The sequence below is a fragment of the Antechinus flavipes genome, chromosome 1 (genome assembly GCF_016432865.1).
Source record: "Antechinus flavipes isolate AdamAnt ecotype Samford, QLD, Australia chromosome 1, AdamAnt_v2, whole genome shotgun sequence".
Lineage (NCBI taxonomy): Eukaryota > Metazoa > Chordata > Mammalia > Dasyuromorphia > Dasyuridae > Antechinus > Antechinus flavipes.
In genome coordinates, this window is record NC_067398.1 from 648,893,016 (window position 1) to 648,908,912 (window position 15,897).

General features: G+C 41.6%; 1 protein-coding gene across 3 annotated transcripts; it reads right to left on the reverse strand.

Annotated features, from left to right (window-relative positions):
- Positions 1 to 12,073: 12,073 nt before the first annotated feature.
- SLC52A2 (solute carrier family 52 member 2) lies at positions 12,074 to 15,866 on the reverse strand. 3 transcript variants are annotated; one of them, XM_051971296.1, is made up of 6 exons: positions 15,807 to 15,866; positions 14,948 to 15,003; positions 14,592 to 14,782; positions 13,338 to 14,265; positions 12,919 to 13,042; positions 12,074 to 12,821 (listed from the first exon to the last, which is right to left on the reverse strand). In XM_051971296.1, the coding sequence occupies exons 3-6, from the start codon at positions 14,716 to 14,718 to the stop codon at positions 12,609 to 12,611; spliced, it is 1,392 nt and encodes a 463-aa protein (XP_051827256.1). In that variant the 5' UTR covers positions 14,719 to 14,782; positions 14,948 to 15,003; positions 15,807 to 15,866; the 3' UTR covers positions 12,074 to 12,608. The 3 variants fall into 3 exon arrangements, with proteins under 3 accessions (XP_051827256.1, XP_051827258.1, XP_051827257.1); XM_051971298.1 differs by having other exon boundaries at positions 14,592 to 14,728; positions 15,807 to 15,856; XM_051971297.1 differs by lacking the exon at positions 15,807 to 15,866 and adding an exon at positions 15,579 to 15,773.
- Positions 15,867 to 15,897: the final 31 nt, after the last annotated feature.

Genomic DNA, 15,897 nt, shown 5'->3' on the forward strand with positions numbered 1-15,897 from the left:
AGAAAAAGGAAAGAAGAAAATGAAATTGTTAGTCTCAAAAATGAAAAGGGAGAACTTTCCAGCAACAAAGAAGAAATTAGAGCAATAATTAGGAGTTATTTTGCCCAACTATATGCCAATAAATTTGATAATCTAATTGAAATGGAGGAATATCTACAAAAACTATAGATTGCCCAGGTTAACAAAAGAGGAAATAAATTATTTAAATAGTCCCATTTTAGAAAAGAAAATAGAACAAGTGATTAATCAACTACCTAAGAAAAAATCTCCAGGGCTGATGGATTTACATGTGAATTCTACCAAACATTTAAAGAACAATTAATTCCAATACTATATAAACTATTAAAAAAAAAAAAAAAAAGGAAAGAAGGTGTCCTGCCAAATTCCTCTTATGCCACAGATATGGTGCTGATAGTTAAACCATGTAGGGTGAAAACAGAGAAAGAAAATTATAGACCAATTTTCCTAATGAATATTGATGCAAAAATCTTAAATAAAATATTAGCAATGAGAATACAGAAAGTTATCCCCAATATTAGGAAATATTCAATATTAGGAAAAGTAGTAGTATCATTGATTATATCAATAACCAAACTAACAAAAATCACTTAATTCAGTAGATTCAGAAAAAGCATTTGATAAAAATCCAATATCCGTCCCTATTAAAAACACTAGAGAGTATAGGAATAAATCAACTTTTCCTTAAAATGATCAGTAGCATCTATTTAAAACAATTAGCAAGCATCATAAGTAATGGAGAAAAACTAGAACCATTCCCAATAAGATCAGGAGTGAAACATGGCTGCCCACTATCACCATTACTGTTCAATATTGTATTAGATATGTTAGCTTTCGCAATAAGAGAAGAAAAAAAGATTAAAGGAATTGGGTAGATAGTGAGGAAACCAAATTATCACTCTTAGCAGATGATATGATGGTATACTTAAAGAATCAATTAAAAAACTACTAGAAACAATTCACAACTTTAGCAAAGTCGCAGTATACAAAATAAGTTCACATAAATCATCAGCATTTTTATATATTACCAATAAAGTCCAGTAGCAAGAGATACAAAAAGAAATTCCATTCAAAATAACTTGATAGTATAAAATATTTGGGAATTTATCTGCCAAGGAAAAGTCAGGAACTATATACAAAGCTCTTTCCACACAAATAAAGTCAGATCTAATCAGCTGGAAAAATATCAAGTGCTCATGGGTAGACCGAGTGAATTAATAAAAATGACAATTCTATCTAAATTGATCTACTTATTTATTGCCATACCAATCAAACTCCCAAAAAATTATTTTACAGACCCAGAAAAAATAATAACAAAGTTCATCTGGAAGAACAAAAGTTCAAGAATTTCAAGGGAATTAATGGAAAAAAAAAAAAAAAGCCAATGAAGCTGACCTAGCTGTGCCAGATCTAAAACTATATTATAAAGCAGCCAATATTAAAACCATTTGGTAGTGGCTAAGAAATAGAACAATTGATCAATGGAATAGGTTAGGATCAAAGGACAAAATTGTCAATAACTAAAGCAATCTAGTATTTGACAAACCCAAAGACCCCAGCTTTTGGGATAAGAACTCATTATTCGACAAAAACTGCTGGGAAAATTGGAAACTAGGATGGAAGAAATTAGGGCTTGACCCACACTTAATACCATATATCAAGATAAAGGTTGAAATGGGTTCATGATTTAGACATAAAGAGTGATATAAGCGAATTGGAAGAACATAGCATAATTTACCTGTCAGATGTGTAGAGAAGGAAGAAATTTGTGTTCAAAACACTGAAACTCATAACTGAACACCAAATAGATAATTTAGATTATATTAAATTAAAAAGTTTTTGAACCAACAAAACTAATGCAAACAAGATCAGAAGGGAAGTAATAAATTGGGAAAACATTTTTACATTTAAGGGTTCTCATAAAGGCCTCATTTCTAAAATATATAATTAACTCAAATTTATAAGAATTCAAGCCATTCTCCAATTGATAAATGGCCAAAGGATATGAACAGACAATTTTCAGATGAAGAAATTAAAACCATTTCTAACCATATGAGAAAATGCTCAAAATCACTATTAATCAGAGAAATGCAAATCAAAACAACCCTGAGATACCATTACACACCTCTGAGATTGGCTAAGATGACAGGAAAAGACAATGAAGACTGTTGGAGGAAATGTGGGAAAACTGGGACACTGATACATTATTGGTGGAACTTTGAAGGTATCCAACCATTTTGCAGAGCAATTTGGAACAATGCTCAAAAAGTTATCAAACTGTGCTTGATCCAGCAGTGTTACTACTGGACTTATATTCCAAAGAGATCTTAAAGAAGGGAAAGAGACCCACATGTGCAAAAATGTTTATGGCAGCCCTTTTTGTAGTGGCAAGAAACTGGAAACTGAGTGGATGCCCATCAATTGGAGAATGGCTGAATAAGTTATATGAATGTTATGGAATATTATTGTTCTGTAAGAAATGATCAGGAAGATGATTTCAGACAGGCCTGAAGAGACTTATATGAACTGATGCAAAGTGAAATGAGCAGAACCAGGAGATCACTGTTCAGAACAACATCAATATTATAGGCCGATCAATTCTGATGGATGTGGCTCTTTCCAAAAATGAAATGATTGATGCCAGTTCCAATGATCTTGTGATGAAGAGAGTCATTTACACCCAGAAAGAGGACTGTGGGAATGATGTAGATCACAATATAACATTCTCACTCTTTTTGTTGTTGGTGTTTGCTTGCATTTTGTTTTCTTACTCATTTTCTTTCCTTTTTCATCTGATTTTTCTTGTGCAGCAAGAGAATTGTATAAATATGTTTACACATATTGGATTTAACATATATCTTAATATATATAACCTATATTATTAGATTGCTAGGGGAGGGGGTGGGGGAAAGAAGGGGAAAAGCTGAAACCAAGGCTATGCAAGGGTCAATGTTGAAAAATTATCCGTGCATAGGTTTTGAAAATAAAAAGTTTGAAAAAAAAAGTAATCTATCAGATATATTGGAGAAAGGTGAGGCCAGAGGAAGGGAGACCCACTAGGAGGATATTACATGAATTATGATGAGAGGTAAAGAGGACCTGATACAAGGTGGTAGCTGTATGAGTGAAAAGAATGGGTTAGATGTGAGAGATGCTTTGGAAATAGAAAAGATTTAACAATTGATTCTATATATGCTCTCTCTTGTATTGATAATTAATAATTGAATCAGGACCAAGGTTTTCCCCCTTTCCTACTTCCTCATCCAGAAAGCAACTGTAATGCCTCAGTTTCCCTGCCTGTTTCCCTGAATTGTTCTGCCTCAATATTACTGGTGGCAATCCCCCCTTTCTTGCCCCATTGGGACTAAGAGAATAGGGGCCTCTGGCCATTCTCACATTCCAAAGAGTCATAAAATTCCAGATGGCTTATCTCAAATGCCTGGTTATCTTCTGCCTAGAATCCTGTCTCCTGCTCAACCATCTTCTTAATCCCCAATCTATCAGAATAAAAAAGTTATGGTCCTTCCTGGAATTTCCATTCACCTAGTATACCCCCTTGCCTTTGTTTCCCTCATAGCTGGAGCCCTATAAAAGTCTCTGGGAATTATTTACTGGTTGTTGGATGCTTTGAGACAAGAGTCCAGTCCAGCTGGCTGGCTATGGCTAGTTCAAATTCTCCACATTAAAATATTAAAAACCCTAATCTCTGTCTTGCCTCAGTTCCTCTGGCATTACACAACTACAGTGGGAAATCTTTCTCAAAGACAGGTCTGGGAAAATGGAGATTTTCCCTTTTATCACACAAGTGACATATAAATTGATAAGTCTCTTTGACCAAGATTTGAGTAATCCAAGTCCCATACCTCAAAACCTTCATTGGAAAATATCCAGCCCCTCATAATAATATTCATTTTCTCACTAATTGTTAACTAGACAGAACTGTTTAACATCCTTAGGAACATTTGCTTTTACAAAGGCATATAAATTGTGAACCTACCACTATTGCATTCAAGGGGACCACTGACCTTTTATTAGCAAACATGTTAGTCTCATTAATAAAATGATCAAATTACCCAGAAACTCTGTCTTTCAAACTTTTTAAACTTCACATGTGAGAATAAAAAAGGAATCAAGGATGAAAGAAACATTAAGTGTTTACTATGTGCCAATGATGTAATAAGGACTCTCTGGTCCCCTGGGGGGGGGGGTTTGAGTCAGAAAATCTTGAATCTCCTGCCAATCCCTTCCCACACTTTTTCCACTTGATCTTGGGAAACTCCTAAAATATTCCCTTGGAGAATCCTGGCTTTGGAAATAATCATCATTCATTATTGACCTGGAGATTATTCCCTCAATTCATCTAGAGATTACTCACTAGCCCCCCGGGCCATAGAAAGCTAAATAAAATTGAATTCTGTACCCCAAATCATCTACCTTCTAATCAGAGAGCCCTCTGAGAGAGAGCTATTCAGTGTCAATAAACCCTTTTTTTCCCCAAAAAAAACCTCACTTGGAGATTAGGATTGTGAATTCTTTCACAAAAACCTGAGACACTGGTCTGAGGACCCCCAAATTCTGTCAGGTATCTCACCCCTCAACACCAGCACTGGGGATCCAGATATAAGCAAACAAGATAGATCCTGCCCTCAGTCAGCTAACACAAAAAGGAGAAACATGACAGCATAGTGTAGAGATGGCTGTGGAGGTTTATTTTCCAACAAGATAAGGCTCCTATCACAGCTAGGGAAACTAAGGACAGAGATCAAAATTGTAGTGTTAGGGAGAACAGGATGATAACTAGAATGTAGGTAGCATAGTAAAGATATGTCCAGTAAGTAGGTAAGATATGTGAGATGAAAATAAATGAGTAATTACGGGTGATAGCAAAGTTTTGAGCTGGGATAACTAGAAGTATGGTGAAATCCTTGATAAAAATAGGGAAATTCAGAAGAGGGGTGGTTTTGTGAATCTATTATTATATAGGTTAAGTTTGTGATGTCTATTGGACATCCAGTTCAAAATGTTTGCAAGGGAGCCAGTGATGGATGGTGTGGAACTGGTAAAAATGCTACTACTGAGACTTTTCTCACAAGGCATGGTACCAAAGAAAAGAAGACACAAAAAGGAGGCAATCTCGTTAGAGGCACTAGTTTCCCTTCCTGGAAATGTTCATCTGGCTTGTGAGAAGATGAGAGATTAGCCAAAAGGAAATGAACAAGCAAGGGAGGATTTGGTGTAGTCACTATCTATTTTTTATTCCACTACTTCCTTTTTTCTAGCTTTCTTCTCATCTGTGCACATGACTATAGCTTCAGCAGATTCTATGTGGATATTATGTGGGCTGAAGAAGAACCCCCAGGAATTTGGTAACAAGGAATGGTGTCAGGAATAAATCTGAATTAGAGTAAATAATCTGGAAACCTAGCTAATCCTAGAAGCAAGCTGGGCGGAAGATTGATGGTATTATAGTGGTTTTGGATTTGATTAGGCCTTTTGTTTAAGTGGACTCTATTACAGCCCGAGGTGAAGATCTTTAGTAGAATTCTTTGCATTGACAAAACAATCATTAACTCTCACAGTTTCCATTACCAATCAGAAAGTCAAGTTATGATATCAAACACCTGAAGTTATATTTCCCCTATAAAAGATCTGCTTTATTATAATTCCTTCACTAATTCTTTTTAGTATACTAAATTTCTTTTAGGGTTAGCCCTCCAGCACCTCTCACTTTTTTGGGATTAGTCCACTAACTTCTCTTGGAATTTAGCCCAACAGTCAATAATAATCTCTCACTTCCCACACCTAGATGGCTCCTTGTTAATTGCTAAAAACCCTTATGAATTTAGCCTGTTTTTATCAATATAATAAAAATCTTTACCCTTTGAAGAATGTCTAAGCTTACAAATTCTTTTGAAACAACTTGGGACATCTATTAGTGACCCCAATATGCTTTGGGGGTATCACTCTATACCTCATCATTTTGGTGGGTAACTCCTTAACTTTTGTGGCCCATTATGGGGATAGTTTTGGTGTTAACTGCCCCAAGGGTGGGTCACTGTCAGGAAAGTTTCAGGGCTCACCCCAAAAGTCAAGGACAGTTTCAGGGTTCACTTCATCAGTTTGATTGCACCCTGTAACTTCAATAGATAAGATTGTCTGGCCTCTGCACAAGAGTATATCTGCTGTTCCCACTGTTCCCAGCACCTCATTTAACTCTTACATCAGTTCCCATGTTTTATTATTAAATCTAAGGCCTTTTCTCTATTTTCATCCTTACTGGCTTCTCAGAAGTCTTGCACACAATTGAACACCATCTTCTAAATATTCTCATTTCCTTAGATGTTCCTAAAACCTGGCGTAAGGCCTATAATACATTATGTTAATATTACATATATTAATTACATTAATTAATTAAATACATATATTAATAAATGCTTGTAAATTAAAAACAACAACACATTAGGTGTCTCCATTGCCACAAATCCTTTTCTACTCAGTTGCCAAAAAGTTACCCTCTACTCAATAAATTCCAGGGGTTCCAGGATCAAAATATATAAAGACCTTCTCTTTGCTATCTAAAACCTTTTACAATATGGCCCTAATCTTTTCAAAGGTTATGATAATGTCTCTGATAATGTAGTCAGGTCCTGTTGTCCAAGATTACCAAATATGATCTTAAGGCCTCTTCTAGTCCCAGAACTCTTGAATTTACCTTAATGTCAGTCATTTTCTGATATTTTGTTAGCTTTAATGAAACTATTAAGATAAATTCTTTAGATAATAGTCTCACTCAGTTGAGCATCACAGTAACAGAGGTCATATGGGAATATTTCATTTAATACCCAGTACTTGTTTCCAGACTCAAATCTTCTTGCCCCATTCAGTGAAACACAGTCCAGTCTGTTTTGTGAATAAATTGCAAGTCTGCAAATTGGCACAGAGATGGGGGAAGGTCATAAATGAACTACGAAGTAGGCCAGGAAATCTAGACTACAAACTGTCTGCAAAAGACTAGAAAAATAGATAAGGTCCAGATTGTAAAAGTCTTTAGGCACAGATTATTTTTCATCAGAAATTCTTGTCACAAATACTTGTGTTGATGGAATGAATCGATAAGCTTCATAGCTTGTCATAGTCAGGATAAGATAAAGTTTTTATTCATGTTGTTTTTAAAGTTCAACATACATTTCCCATTGCTATAGATTTGCAAGAGGAGGCTTTTTAAGTTATAATGAGAACCCTCCTTCCCATGTAACATGCACAAATATTCTCTATTTGTCTCTGCTGCATCATGTGCTATATGGGAATTCCAGGTTAGCTTCTGTCTTAGTTGAGACCTTTACTTTTGCTACTGGACCAGAACTTCACAAATCTTTTTATTTTGTTCAGCTAATGTTTATGTGAATAGACTTTCAGAAAATTTTGATCACGTTACATTTTATGGGGATAGATAATCAAACAATTGATAAGTGAAATATAAAAATCTAAAGTTCTAAATATTTACATATGTCAAAATAAACTATAAAAGAAATTCTAAGAGAACATATTGATACATTGTATACAAATTAATAGATACAATTCCTTCTCCCTAGGTCCTTTCTCAAGTACTTAATCTGAGTACAGCCTAATTTCTGTTATATGTTTATTGTTAATGTCTCTGCTCCATCTGGTAAGAGTCCTATCCCATCAATCTTTTCATCGTACCTCAGTCTGATTTTAAATTTAAATAATGCCAGATGATCCCATCCCCTATGGCTTCTATAACCTTCCTGAGCCAGATTTTGACATATTCTCTGATATTTCTCAATCTTGTCTGTCCTGGCTACTCAGAAGACCAACTCTCAGGCAGAAGAGTTATCAATCTGTATTGGTAGAAGGAATTCCCTTTGTGGGAGTTCCCTATATTAATTACCAATGGGATAACAGGGCTGGTTAAAAATAAACTATCTAGTTGGAAATCACCCCATAATCTCCAAAGAATGGCAACTGGAGGTGACCCAAAATTCCATGAGAAATTGTGTGACAGATAGGAGTAAGCAACAGTATATTACTGATGCTCATTGTTCCAGCAGGGGCCTGTGAGGAGTATGAGAAATTAAGTTTCCACAGATATTGTCAGAAGGAAGGGGTAAAGTATCTTGTTAAGATACCTCCAAACAATCCTTGTGAGTCAAGGAACAACACAGGTCTTGACAAAGGGACCCAGGTTTAAAACTGGCTCAAACCAGCTAGTCATTGATAGACCATGCCTGGGATGCCATATGCAATGCTATGATCCATATGGAATGGTTAAAGAAAGAGGACTGAAAATCCAACTAATTATAACTCTGATGTATATACAATCTAATTATTTTTTTATTGAAGCTTTTTATTTTCACAACATATGCAAGGATAATTTTTCACCATTGACACTTGCAAAATCTTGTGTTCCAATTTTCCCTTCCCCCCCTACTCCCTTCCCAGATGGGCAAGTAATCCAATATATGTTAAACATGATAAAATATATGTAAATCGAATATAGGTGTACATATTTATTCATTTATCTTGCTGCACAAGAAAAATCTGATCCAAAAGGAGGAAAAATGAGAAAGAATAAAATTCAAGCAAACAATAACAAAAAAAGTGAAAATATTATATTGTGATCCACATTCAGTCCTCACAGTTCTCTAGGTGTAGATGGCTCTCATCATCACAAGATCATTGGAACTGGCCTGAATCAAATCAATGTTGAAAAGATATGCAACCTACTTGTAATTTGGATTGTAAATCTGACCAGTTGTAACTAACTTTGACTGTAAAACCGACCAATCTGAACCTTGAAGGGACTGGTAAGGAGCAGAACTAACAGTATGACGCTTGCTCCTGTGTCTGCATCTGGTGGGCCCTCCTTGGGAGTGTACCTGCTTCTCTTGAGAATCAAATAAAGGATTTTTCTTTCACTCTAAAAGAATGGATTTTCTGGATTGGCTTGCAACTGGGGAAGTAATGGGCAGTGGCAGCTTATCCAGGGTTTATTCCTTGATCTTACTAAGTTCCACTGGTCTTTTGATAACAAGTCTGAAAGTCTAATCCTGGAAGCGAACTAATCATATAGTCTGTGAGGAATAATGGATGGTTAGCCCAGGAGCAATATTAATATCTAAAAAGTATTAACAGAATTAGAACAGCTTCTCCTCCCTACACCCCAGCACCTTGGTAAATTATCTACAGGAGATTGATCCAGCCAGCACTATTGAGCAGAGCTAACAAGAAACAAAGCCTCCCAGGGCCTGTGTTCAAGGGTTTGAAAACTAGACAAATAATCACCACCTTGGAGAGATATCTTGACCAGGGCCAACGCCACAAAGGAGCAAGCACAGGTTCAGGTTTGTAGTTTCTGTGTCCTGGGGAACTCCATTCAACAGCACACATTTATATTATCTTCTGGGTGGTCAGTGCTTCCTAAAGGGAGTCACTGTGACATCTCTTTCCTCCAGACAATTGGTCAGCGAGGAAATTTGCAGTTCCCTATCCCTCTTTTCTGAATGCAGACAGCCATTCTTAGAATTCAGACTTAGATGTGGTTGGTGCAGAGATAAACTTTCTTCACCATACAGTCTGGCATTTTCTCTGCAATAAAGAGTCTTAGGGAGTGGTCAGTGATACGAAAGGCTGTGACTAGCTGGGGATCACACAGCCAGTACATAGAAGATAGACAAGAATCTAGATTTAACTTGAATCAATCTGTTTGATTCAATTGTTCAGTTTGTTTTTAAAACAATCTTATTATCTGTTTTTCAATGATTAAATATTTATTCTCCCTCCCACTTATTCCCCATCTCCCACTGAGAGGAAAAACAAAACTGAAAACTTTGTATCTAGTCAAGTTTGTCTTGCCTGATTTATCGCAATAGCCTCTTAATTGGTTTTTCTGCTTCAAGCTTCTCCCCTTTCTAATATACCCTCCACAGAGTTACCAATTATCACTAAGACAAATTATCACTAAGAGTCTGGGACTTCGCTGCTGAAAAATCTTCACTGGCTCTTTATTGCTCTAAGACAACATTCAAATGCCTTAGTCTTGCATTTTAAGTCTTTGTTCCACAAACTGGCTTCTTGCCCACTAGTCCAGACCCTGTTTATTCCTTCGTGGACGGTATATTCTGGCCAAATGACCGATCTATTTGTTGTACCTTGAACTTGCCGTTCCTCTTTGGATCTCAGCACTTATTGTGCCCTGGGGCCTGGAATGCATTCTTCAGCTGCCTCTTAAAAAACCAGTATTACTCCAAAGCTCAGTTCAAGTACCCCTCTTTTAGGGAAAACTTTTTCTGCTCTTCCTCCCACCTTTCTTTTTTAGGGCTTGCTTTTTGCCCAAGAAAAGTTATCTTCCCCCAACAGAATTATAATCTCCTCAATCTCTTCCCCCACCTGATCCTTCCAAAGGTGTCTTAGACATTATAAACTTCATTTGCTCTGTTTCCTCATTTGTAAAATGGAAGTATTTGTACTTTTTGTCACATAAGTCAAAAAATGAGAGGAAAATGCTTTGTAAATTTTAAAATATAAAATACAAATATATTTAAAATCTAAATAATTATAATTTAAATCTGATTATTTAAAATGTAAATGACAATTGTTACCACCTCTCTTGGTGGTAGCCATCATCTAGTAAAAGGATAGAAGACAAACATACCACAATATATAGTGACATACAAGGTACACTTAGAAAGGTACAAAAAGCTAAGGGAGATCTAAAAGGTGATAACTGTGGATGATCTGGGAAAGCTTTCTGTATAATCAGACATCTGACAAGAGCTTTAAAAGGTGAGTAAAAATTCACTAAGACAAAAGGAAGAATTATAACAGCCTGAACAAAAAAAAAAAAAGCCTGGTGGTGGGAGACTATAAGGATAGAGACATCCAATTTGGCTTAGAACCCAGCATTCAGAGAATAGTGGAGAAGGAAGAAAAGTGGGGTGGTACCAGATTGTGGCGAGCTTTGAACGCAGGCAAAAGAATTAGAGTTTTATTTGGCAAAAAATAGGCAAATATTTAAAAATTTTTTAAAGCAGATGTGTGACTTAAAAACCAAATAAATCAGATTTCTCTGAGGAAGATGAACCTGGCTGTGGGGTGGACAGAATGCAGAAGACCGCACAGGGCAAAGTTCCCTAGCTTGTCACTCGTTTCTCTCCAATTTGGAACCACATATACTTCATCAGTGATTTGTGAAGGAAAATAATCATATTGGCCTTCTCTGGAGCACTGCATTTGGAGTTAGAAGACCTGGAAAGGAGCCCCTAGCCCTATCACCAATTGCCTATGAGACCATTCTCTTCTCTAAGGGAGCTGAACTAAATGACCTCAGAGGTTGCCAAGGGTCTCCTGCTGCGGAGTCCGAGGAGCTGATGCAGGGAGAGGTAAGACTTTCAGGAAATAGCCTTGGAAGAAGGTCAGACTGTTGGCGCCATAAACTAACAGGAGGCAGGAGCTGAGGTGGTGGACTCTGGGAGGGACAGATGGGAAGGGACCAGGGCCAAATCAAAGGCTTGTATGGATAGAGACTGCAAGGTCAGGGGCAGGGAACCTTGGGAAGTTCCCAGAGCTTTTTAGAGAACAATGAGTAGAAGCTGGACCCCCCACAGCCAGGCCAAGCACAGTATAATTAACCCTTTCCCTATAGCTCTGTTTGTTGACTTAGAAAAAAAGGGGGAGAGGCCCAAGCCAGTGAAAAGTGCTAGGACCAGGGTTGGCCTTGTGACCAGCCCATCCTCCTCAATGGGAGGACATGCACTGACCTGGAAGTTACCTCTTTGTCCTTTTAATTTTTCTGCAGCTGGATAACAAGCTTACAAGGAAGACTTTTAGGCTGAGGTAATCTTAGTCCATGAGACCCTGCCCTAGATAGTACCAACCTCCAGGACCCCAAAAAGCTATAGCTATCAAGCAGGTTGGGAAGCCTGTACTCTCGGTTGAGTCTCAGGACTCCTTGGACCAGACATTGAGGGTGAAGGGAGGGAGGGAGCTCAGGAAAGGTCTGACAAGAATTTGACCCTCCACTGATGAGTTCCACTTAGATAGAAAATAGAACTTTTATTGTATAACTACAGTCATAATTGGACTTCGAGTGTGAATCTAAGGGACACTGTGCAGGATGTCACCTACTTCCATGTGCCCAGCACAGTAATTGTTGATTTACCACCTTCTCCAGCCCAAGGCCTTGTACACAGCTGGTCTCTGGAGATGTTTGCTGGACTTAGTTCAGTTCTAGGACCCAGAGGGAAGTGATCCAAGGGGGTCAATAGAGAAGTCTTCCGGAAGGAGAACAGAATCTCCGTCTTTGGTTCCCAGTTTCTGTTCCTAGAATATGGCTGAGTCAGAGTTTATTCAGTTGGGGAGAAGGGCTCTAGCTAGGTAGTGGACACTATGTCCTAAGCCAATCCCTGAGAGGTGGGAACTGAGTGAGGGACACCACCTCTTCCACTGAAGGGAATAAGGCACATGTTGCTTCAGCAGGGATGGAGTGACTTTACTCCTGGGAATGTGGAGGGCAGAGAAGGAAGGGCACTCCCAGCAAAAAAAAACAAAACAAACCCCCTAAGGAATCATCAGGGGCTACACATGTCCACACAGTCCTGGCTCCGGTCGAAGACTTGGTAGATGCTCGTTGGGAGGAACATAGTAAGAGCCCCAATCAGAGAACCTGTCTGGATTGCAATGCCTGCTGCCAATAGAGCCTCTCGGCCACCGCCATGAAGGAGTGAGCTCACGGCCACCTTCACATAGGAAAAAGTGCCCAAACACAAGACCCAAGACAGCACCTGGAAGAAGGAGGAAGCAGAAGAATTGAGGGAAGGGCCCAACCAAAAAGAGATAACTTGTCTGATTCCCTAGCCCAAAGGGCAATCATTCACTTACCACAAGGACTACACCTGCAGAGGTGCCCACAAGGGGAGGGCAGGGGCTCAGGGCTGCCAACATCATCACATAGGTCCCAAAAAAAGTACCCAGCAGTGAAAGGGCACCCAAACCAGGTAGTGACCTGAGGGAAGACAGAGGTCTAAGAAACGGGGACAACTTCCACTTCCCTTCCTATCCCCACTCACCACCTTGTGTGTTCTCATCTGGAGGTGGGAGAGTGTAAGAATAGAGACATCCAGTTTGGCTTAGAACCCAGCATGCAGAATAGGGGAGAAGGAAGAAAAGTTGAAAAGGTGGAGTGGCACCAGATTGCGGAGAGCTTTGAACCATCTAGATCTTTGTCCATGTCACCACCCCTTAGGCTCCCATGCCTGGGCTCTCCCGGACTGAACTCCCTCTCTGGGATTTACTGTCACCTGTAGAGGAAGCCCATGGCTAGAAAGCAGGCAAGTGGACTGGAGGCACTTCCTAACACCACAGCCAAGTGGTAGGCCCGGCGCCCATATGGCAAACAGGAGTAGCTCTGCACAGACGGCAGTATCCCGTTGGTCAGGGCATTTGTGGCCCCTAGCAGTCCCAGCAGGCAGACCCCTTTGACTGAACACAGCTTCAGCGAATTCTGGGGTCTTTCCTCTGACTCTGGCTCAGGCGTTCCAATCTCTTCTCCTGGATTCCGGAGTGGTGAGATCTCTTCCTCTGGGGTGGTTCCTGGCCTCTCCTCTTCTCTCCTAGGGGGAACTGTGGTGGATACTGGAGGAAGTAAGAGCAGCAGTCCCTGGAAGGCTGCTGCTGAGATGGCAAGTAGGCTGGTTATCACCCAGAAGAAGGTGTTGGCTGAAAAGCGTTCCTCAAAGTAGATGGGCACCAAGGGGTTTGATGGAGAGACACCAGGGGAGGGAGAAACATTGGGACCTGGGGAGGATGCCAAGAGGGACTCCCTAGGGCTAGGAGAGGAAGCTGGTTGGCATTCTAGGTGGCCCACACCTTGGGCCAGAGCCAGCCCACAGGGTAACAGGGCACTAAGACCCTGACCCAAGAAAAATGAGCGGAGGAAGGCTGGGGGCAGGCGGGACATGAAGGGAAGGAAAGTGACATTGGAGGTACAACAGCTTAGGGCCAGTGCAAAGGCTAAAGCTAGGAAGGCCACAGCATGCGGCTGCCCTGCCATGGGGACCTGATGGGACCACAGAGGAGCCAGCAGTGCCATGCCCACCACACCCATAGCCTGCACTACCCGGATTGGGCCCAGTTCACCCTTTGACAGACGGCCCCATAGTGTTGCAGCCAGTGGCCCCAGGTTTCCAAAGGCTACCAACACTGACAGATAGGAGGGAAGGTTCCAACCTGCAAACAAGAAGAGGTAGAGCTTGAGGGTCAGCTCTCCCAGCCCCAATCCTCCACTACTGTCTCCACCTCTAGCTCAAGGCTCAACCTTTCTTTCTTTCTTTCTTTCTTTTTTTTTTTTAAATAACTTTTTATTGATAGAACCCATGCCAGGGTAATTTTTTACAGCATTATCCCTTGCACTCACTTCTGTTCCGACTTTTCCCCTCCCTCTCTCCACCCCCTCCCCCATTTGGCAAGCAGTCCTTGCTTTACATGTTAACCTTTATTTCTACCCCCCCAGCCTCCTCAGCCTTGGCCCAAGCCTTTTCCGCTTCCTCACTCACCTTCAGGCAGGTCCTTCACCAGCAGTGGCAACTCTACCCAAATCCCATTGACGCCAATCCAGGAACCCATGGCAAAGAGGGCCACCAAGACGTGGGTGAACACTGTCCGGCCACTGGGAGCTGCCATCCCAGCCGGCCTGAGGGGGAAAGAAACGTCAAGGAGATACAGGTCTGGAAGCTTGTGAGACAGCCTGGCAGGGAAATAAGGAAGAATAAAGATACCAGAATCCCAGGTGCGGAAGCGTCACAGACAAGTAAATAGACACAGGTGCATGTGGAAGGAAGCCCACCAAACTTCCTGGATTCCCAAAGCCGCAGCCTCTGGCCCACTCCCTGCCACCTCCCCACCCCCGTACCTGCAGTCACGGAGCCGGCAGGGGCCACGTTGGGGAAGGCTCCCGGGGCCCTAGGACTACAGAGAGGGAGAGGTCAACCTGACCAGTTCGGGGTGCGAAGGTAGGACCCAAGATTTAATTCCTCTGGGGGATGGAGGGGGGAGGAAAAGGAAGAGGAGGAGAAGGAAGGCGCCCAGCAAAGCTGGCCGGAAGCCAAGGACCTCCCAGGTACTCTGAGCAAAGATGAGGATCTAGGACTCGCAAGAGCAGGGAAAGTTACGGGGGAATAAGAGGGAGGGCTTGAAGCCAGGGTGGGGGCTGGGAAGGAGAGCAGGGAGAGACAGGAGTCTGCAAGAGACACTATGCCCCGCCGTGGGGCCGAGCAGAAAAGGAATGGGGGTGTGGGGTACGTGGGAATGACGTGAAGGTCTAGGGAGGAAGAGACAGGGATTTTAAGCCAGGGTGCACGGTAGAAGGGGATTTCCCAGCCCCGCCTCAGTTCGGGGATTAGGCTGCAGAGGCGCCTGTCACCTCCCGGAGATGCGCCCCCCATCCCTCACAGAGGGGGAAACTGAGGCAGGGCACGTGGAAGCCACTCCTCCGGAAGAGCAGACTTCCTGCTGGGCCGGGGCCCAGGGAGTCCGCCGCGCACCTGCTCGAGACCCCAGGGTCCAGGTACCCTCCGGGCCCGGGATTGCAAAGGGGTCGTCTCTCTCCGTGCAAGCAAAGAGGAGGAAGCGGAGCCCGATGAGCCGGCCGGCTCCACGCAGCTCAGAGACAAGCGGACCGGCCGGGGCAGAGGAGAGGGCTAAGGGAGTGCCTGGGAGCTGAGGGGAAAAGGGGATCAGGGAGCAGGTGGGGGGCAGAGGAAGGGACTCACGTGCCGCGACCCCGGCGCCGGCTCCCTGGGGCCCCGCCCCCCGCTGTCTCCGCCCCCTTCTCTGGGCTGGCCCTCCCAATCCCGCGCCGGA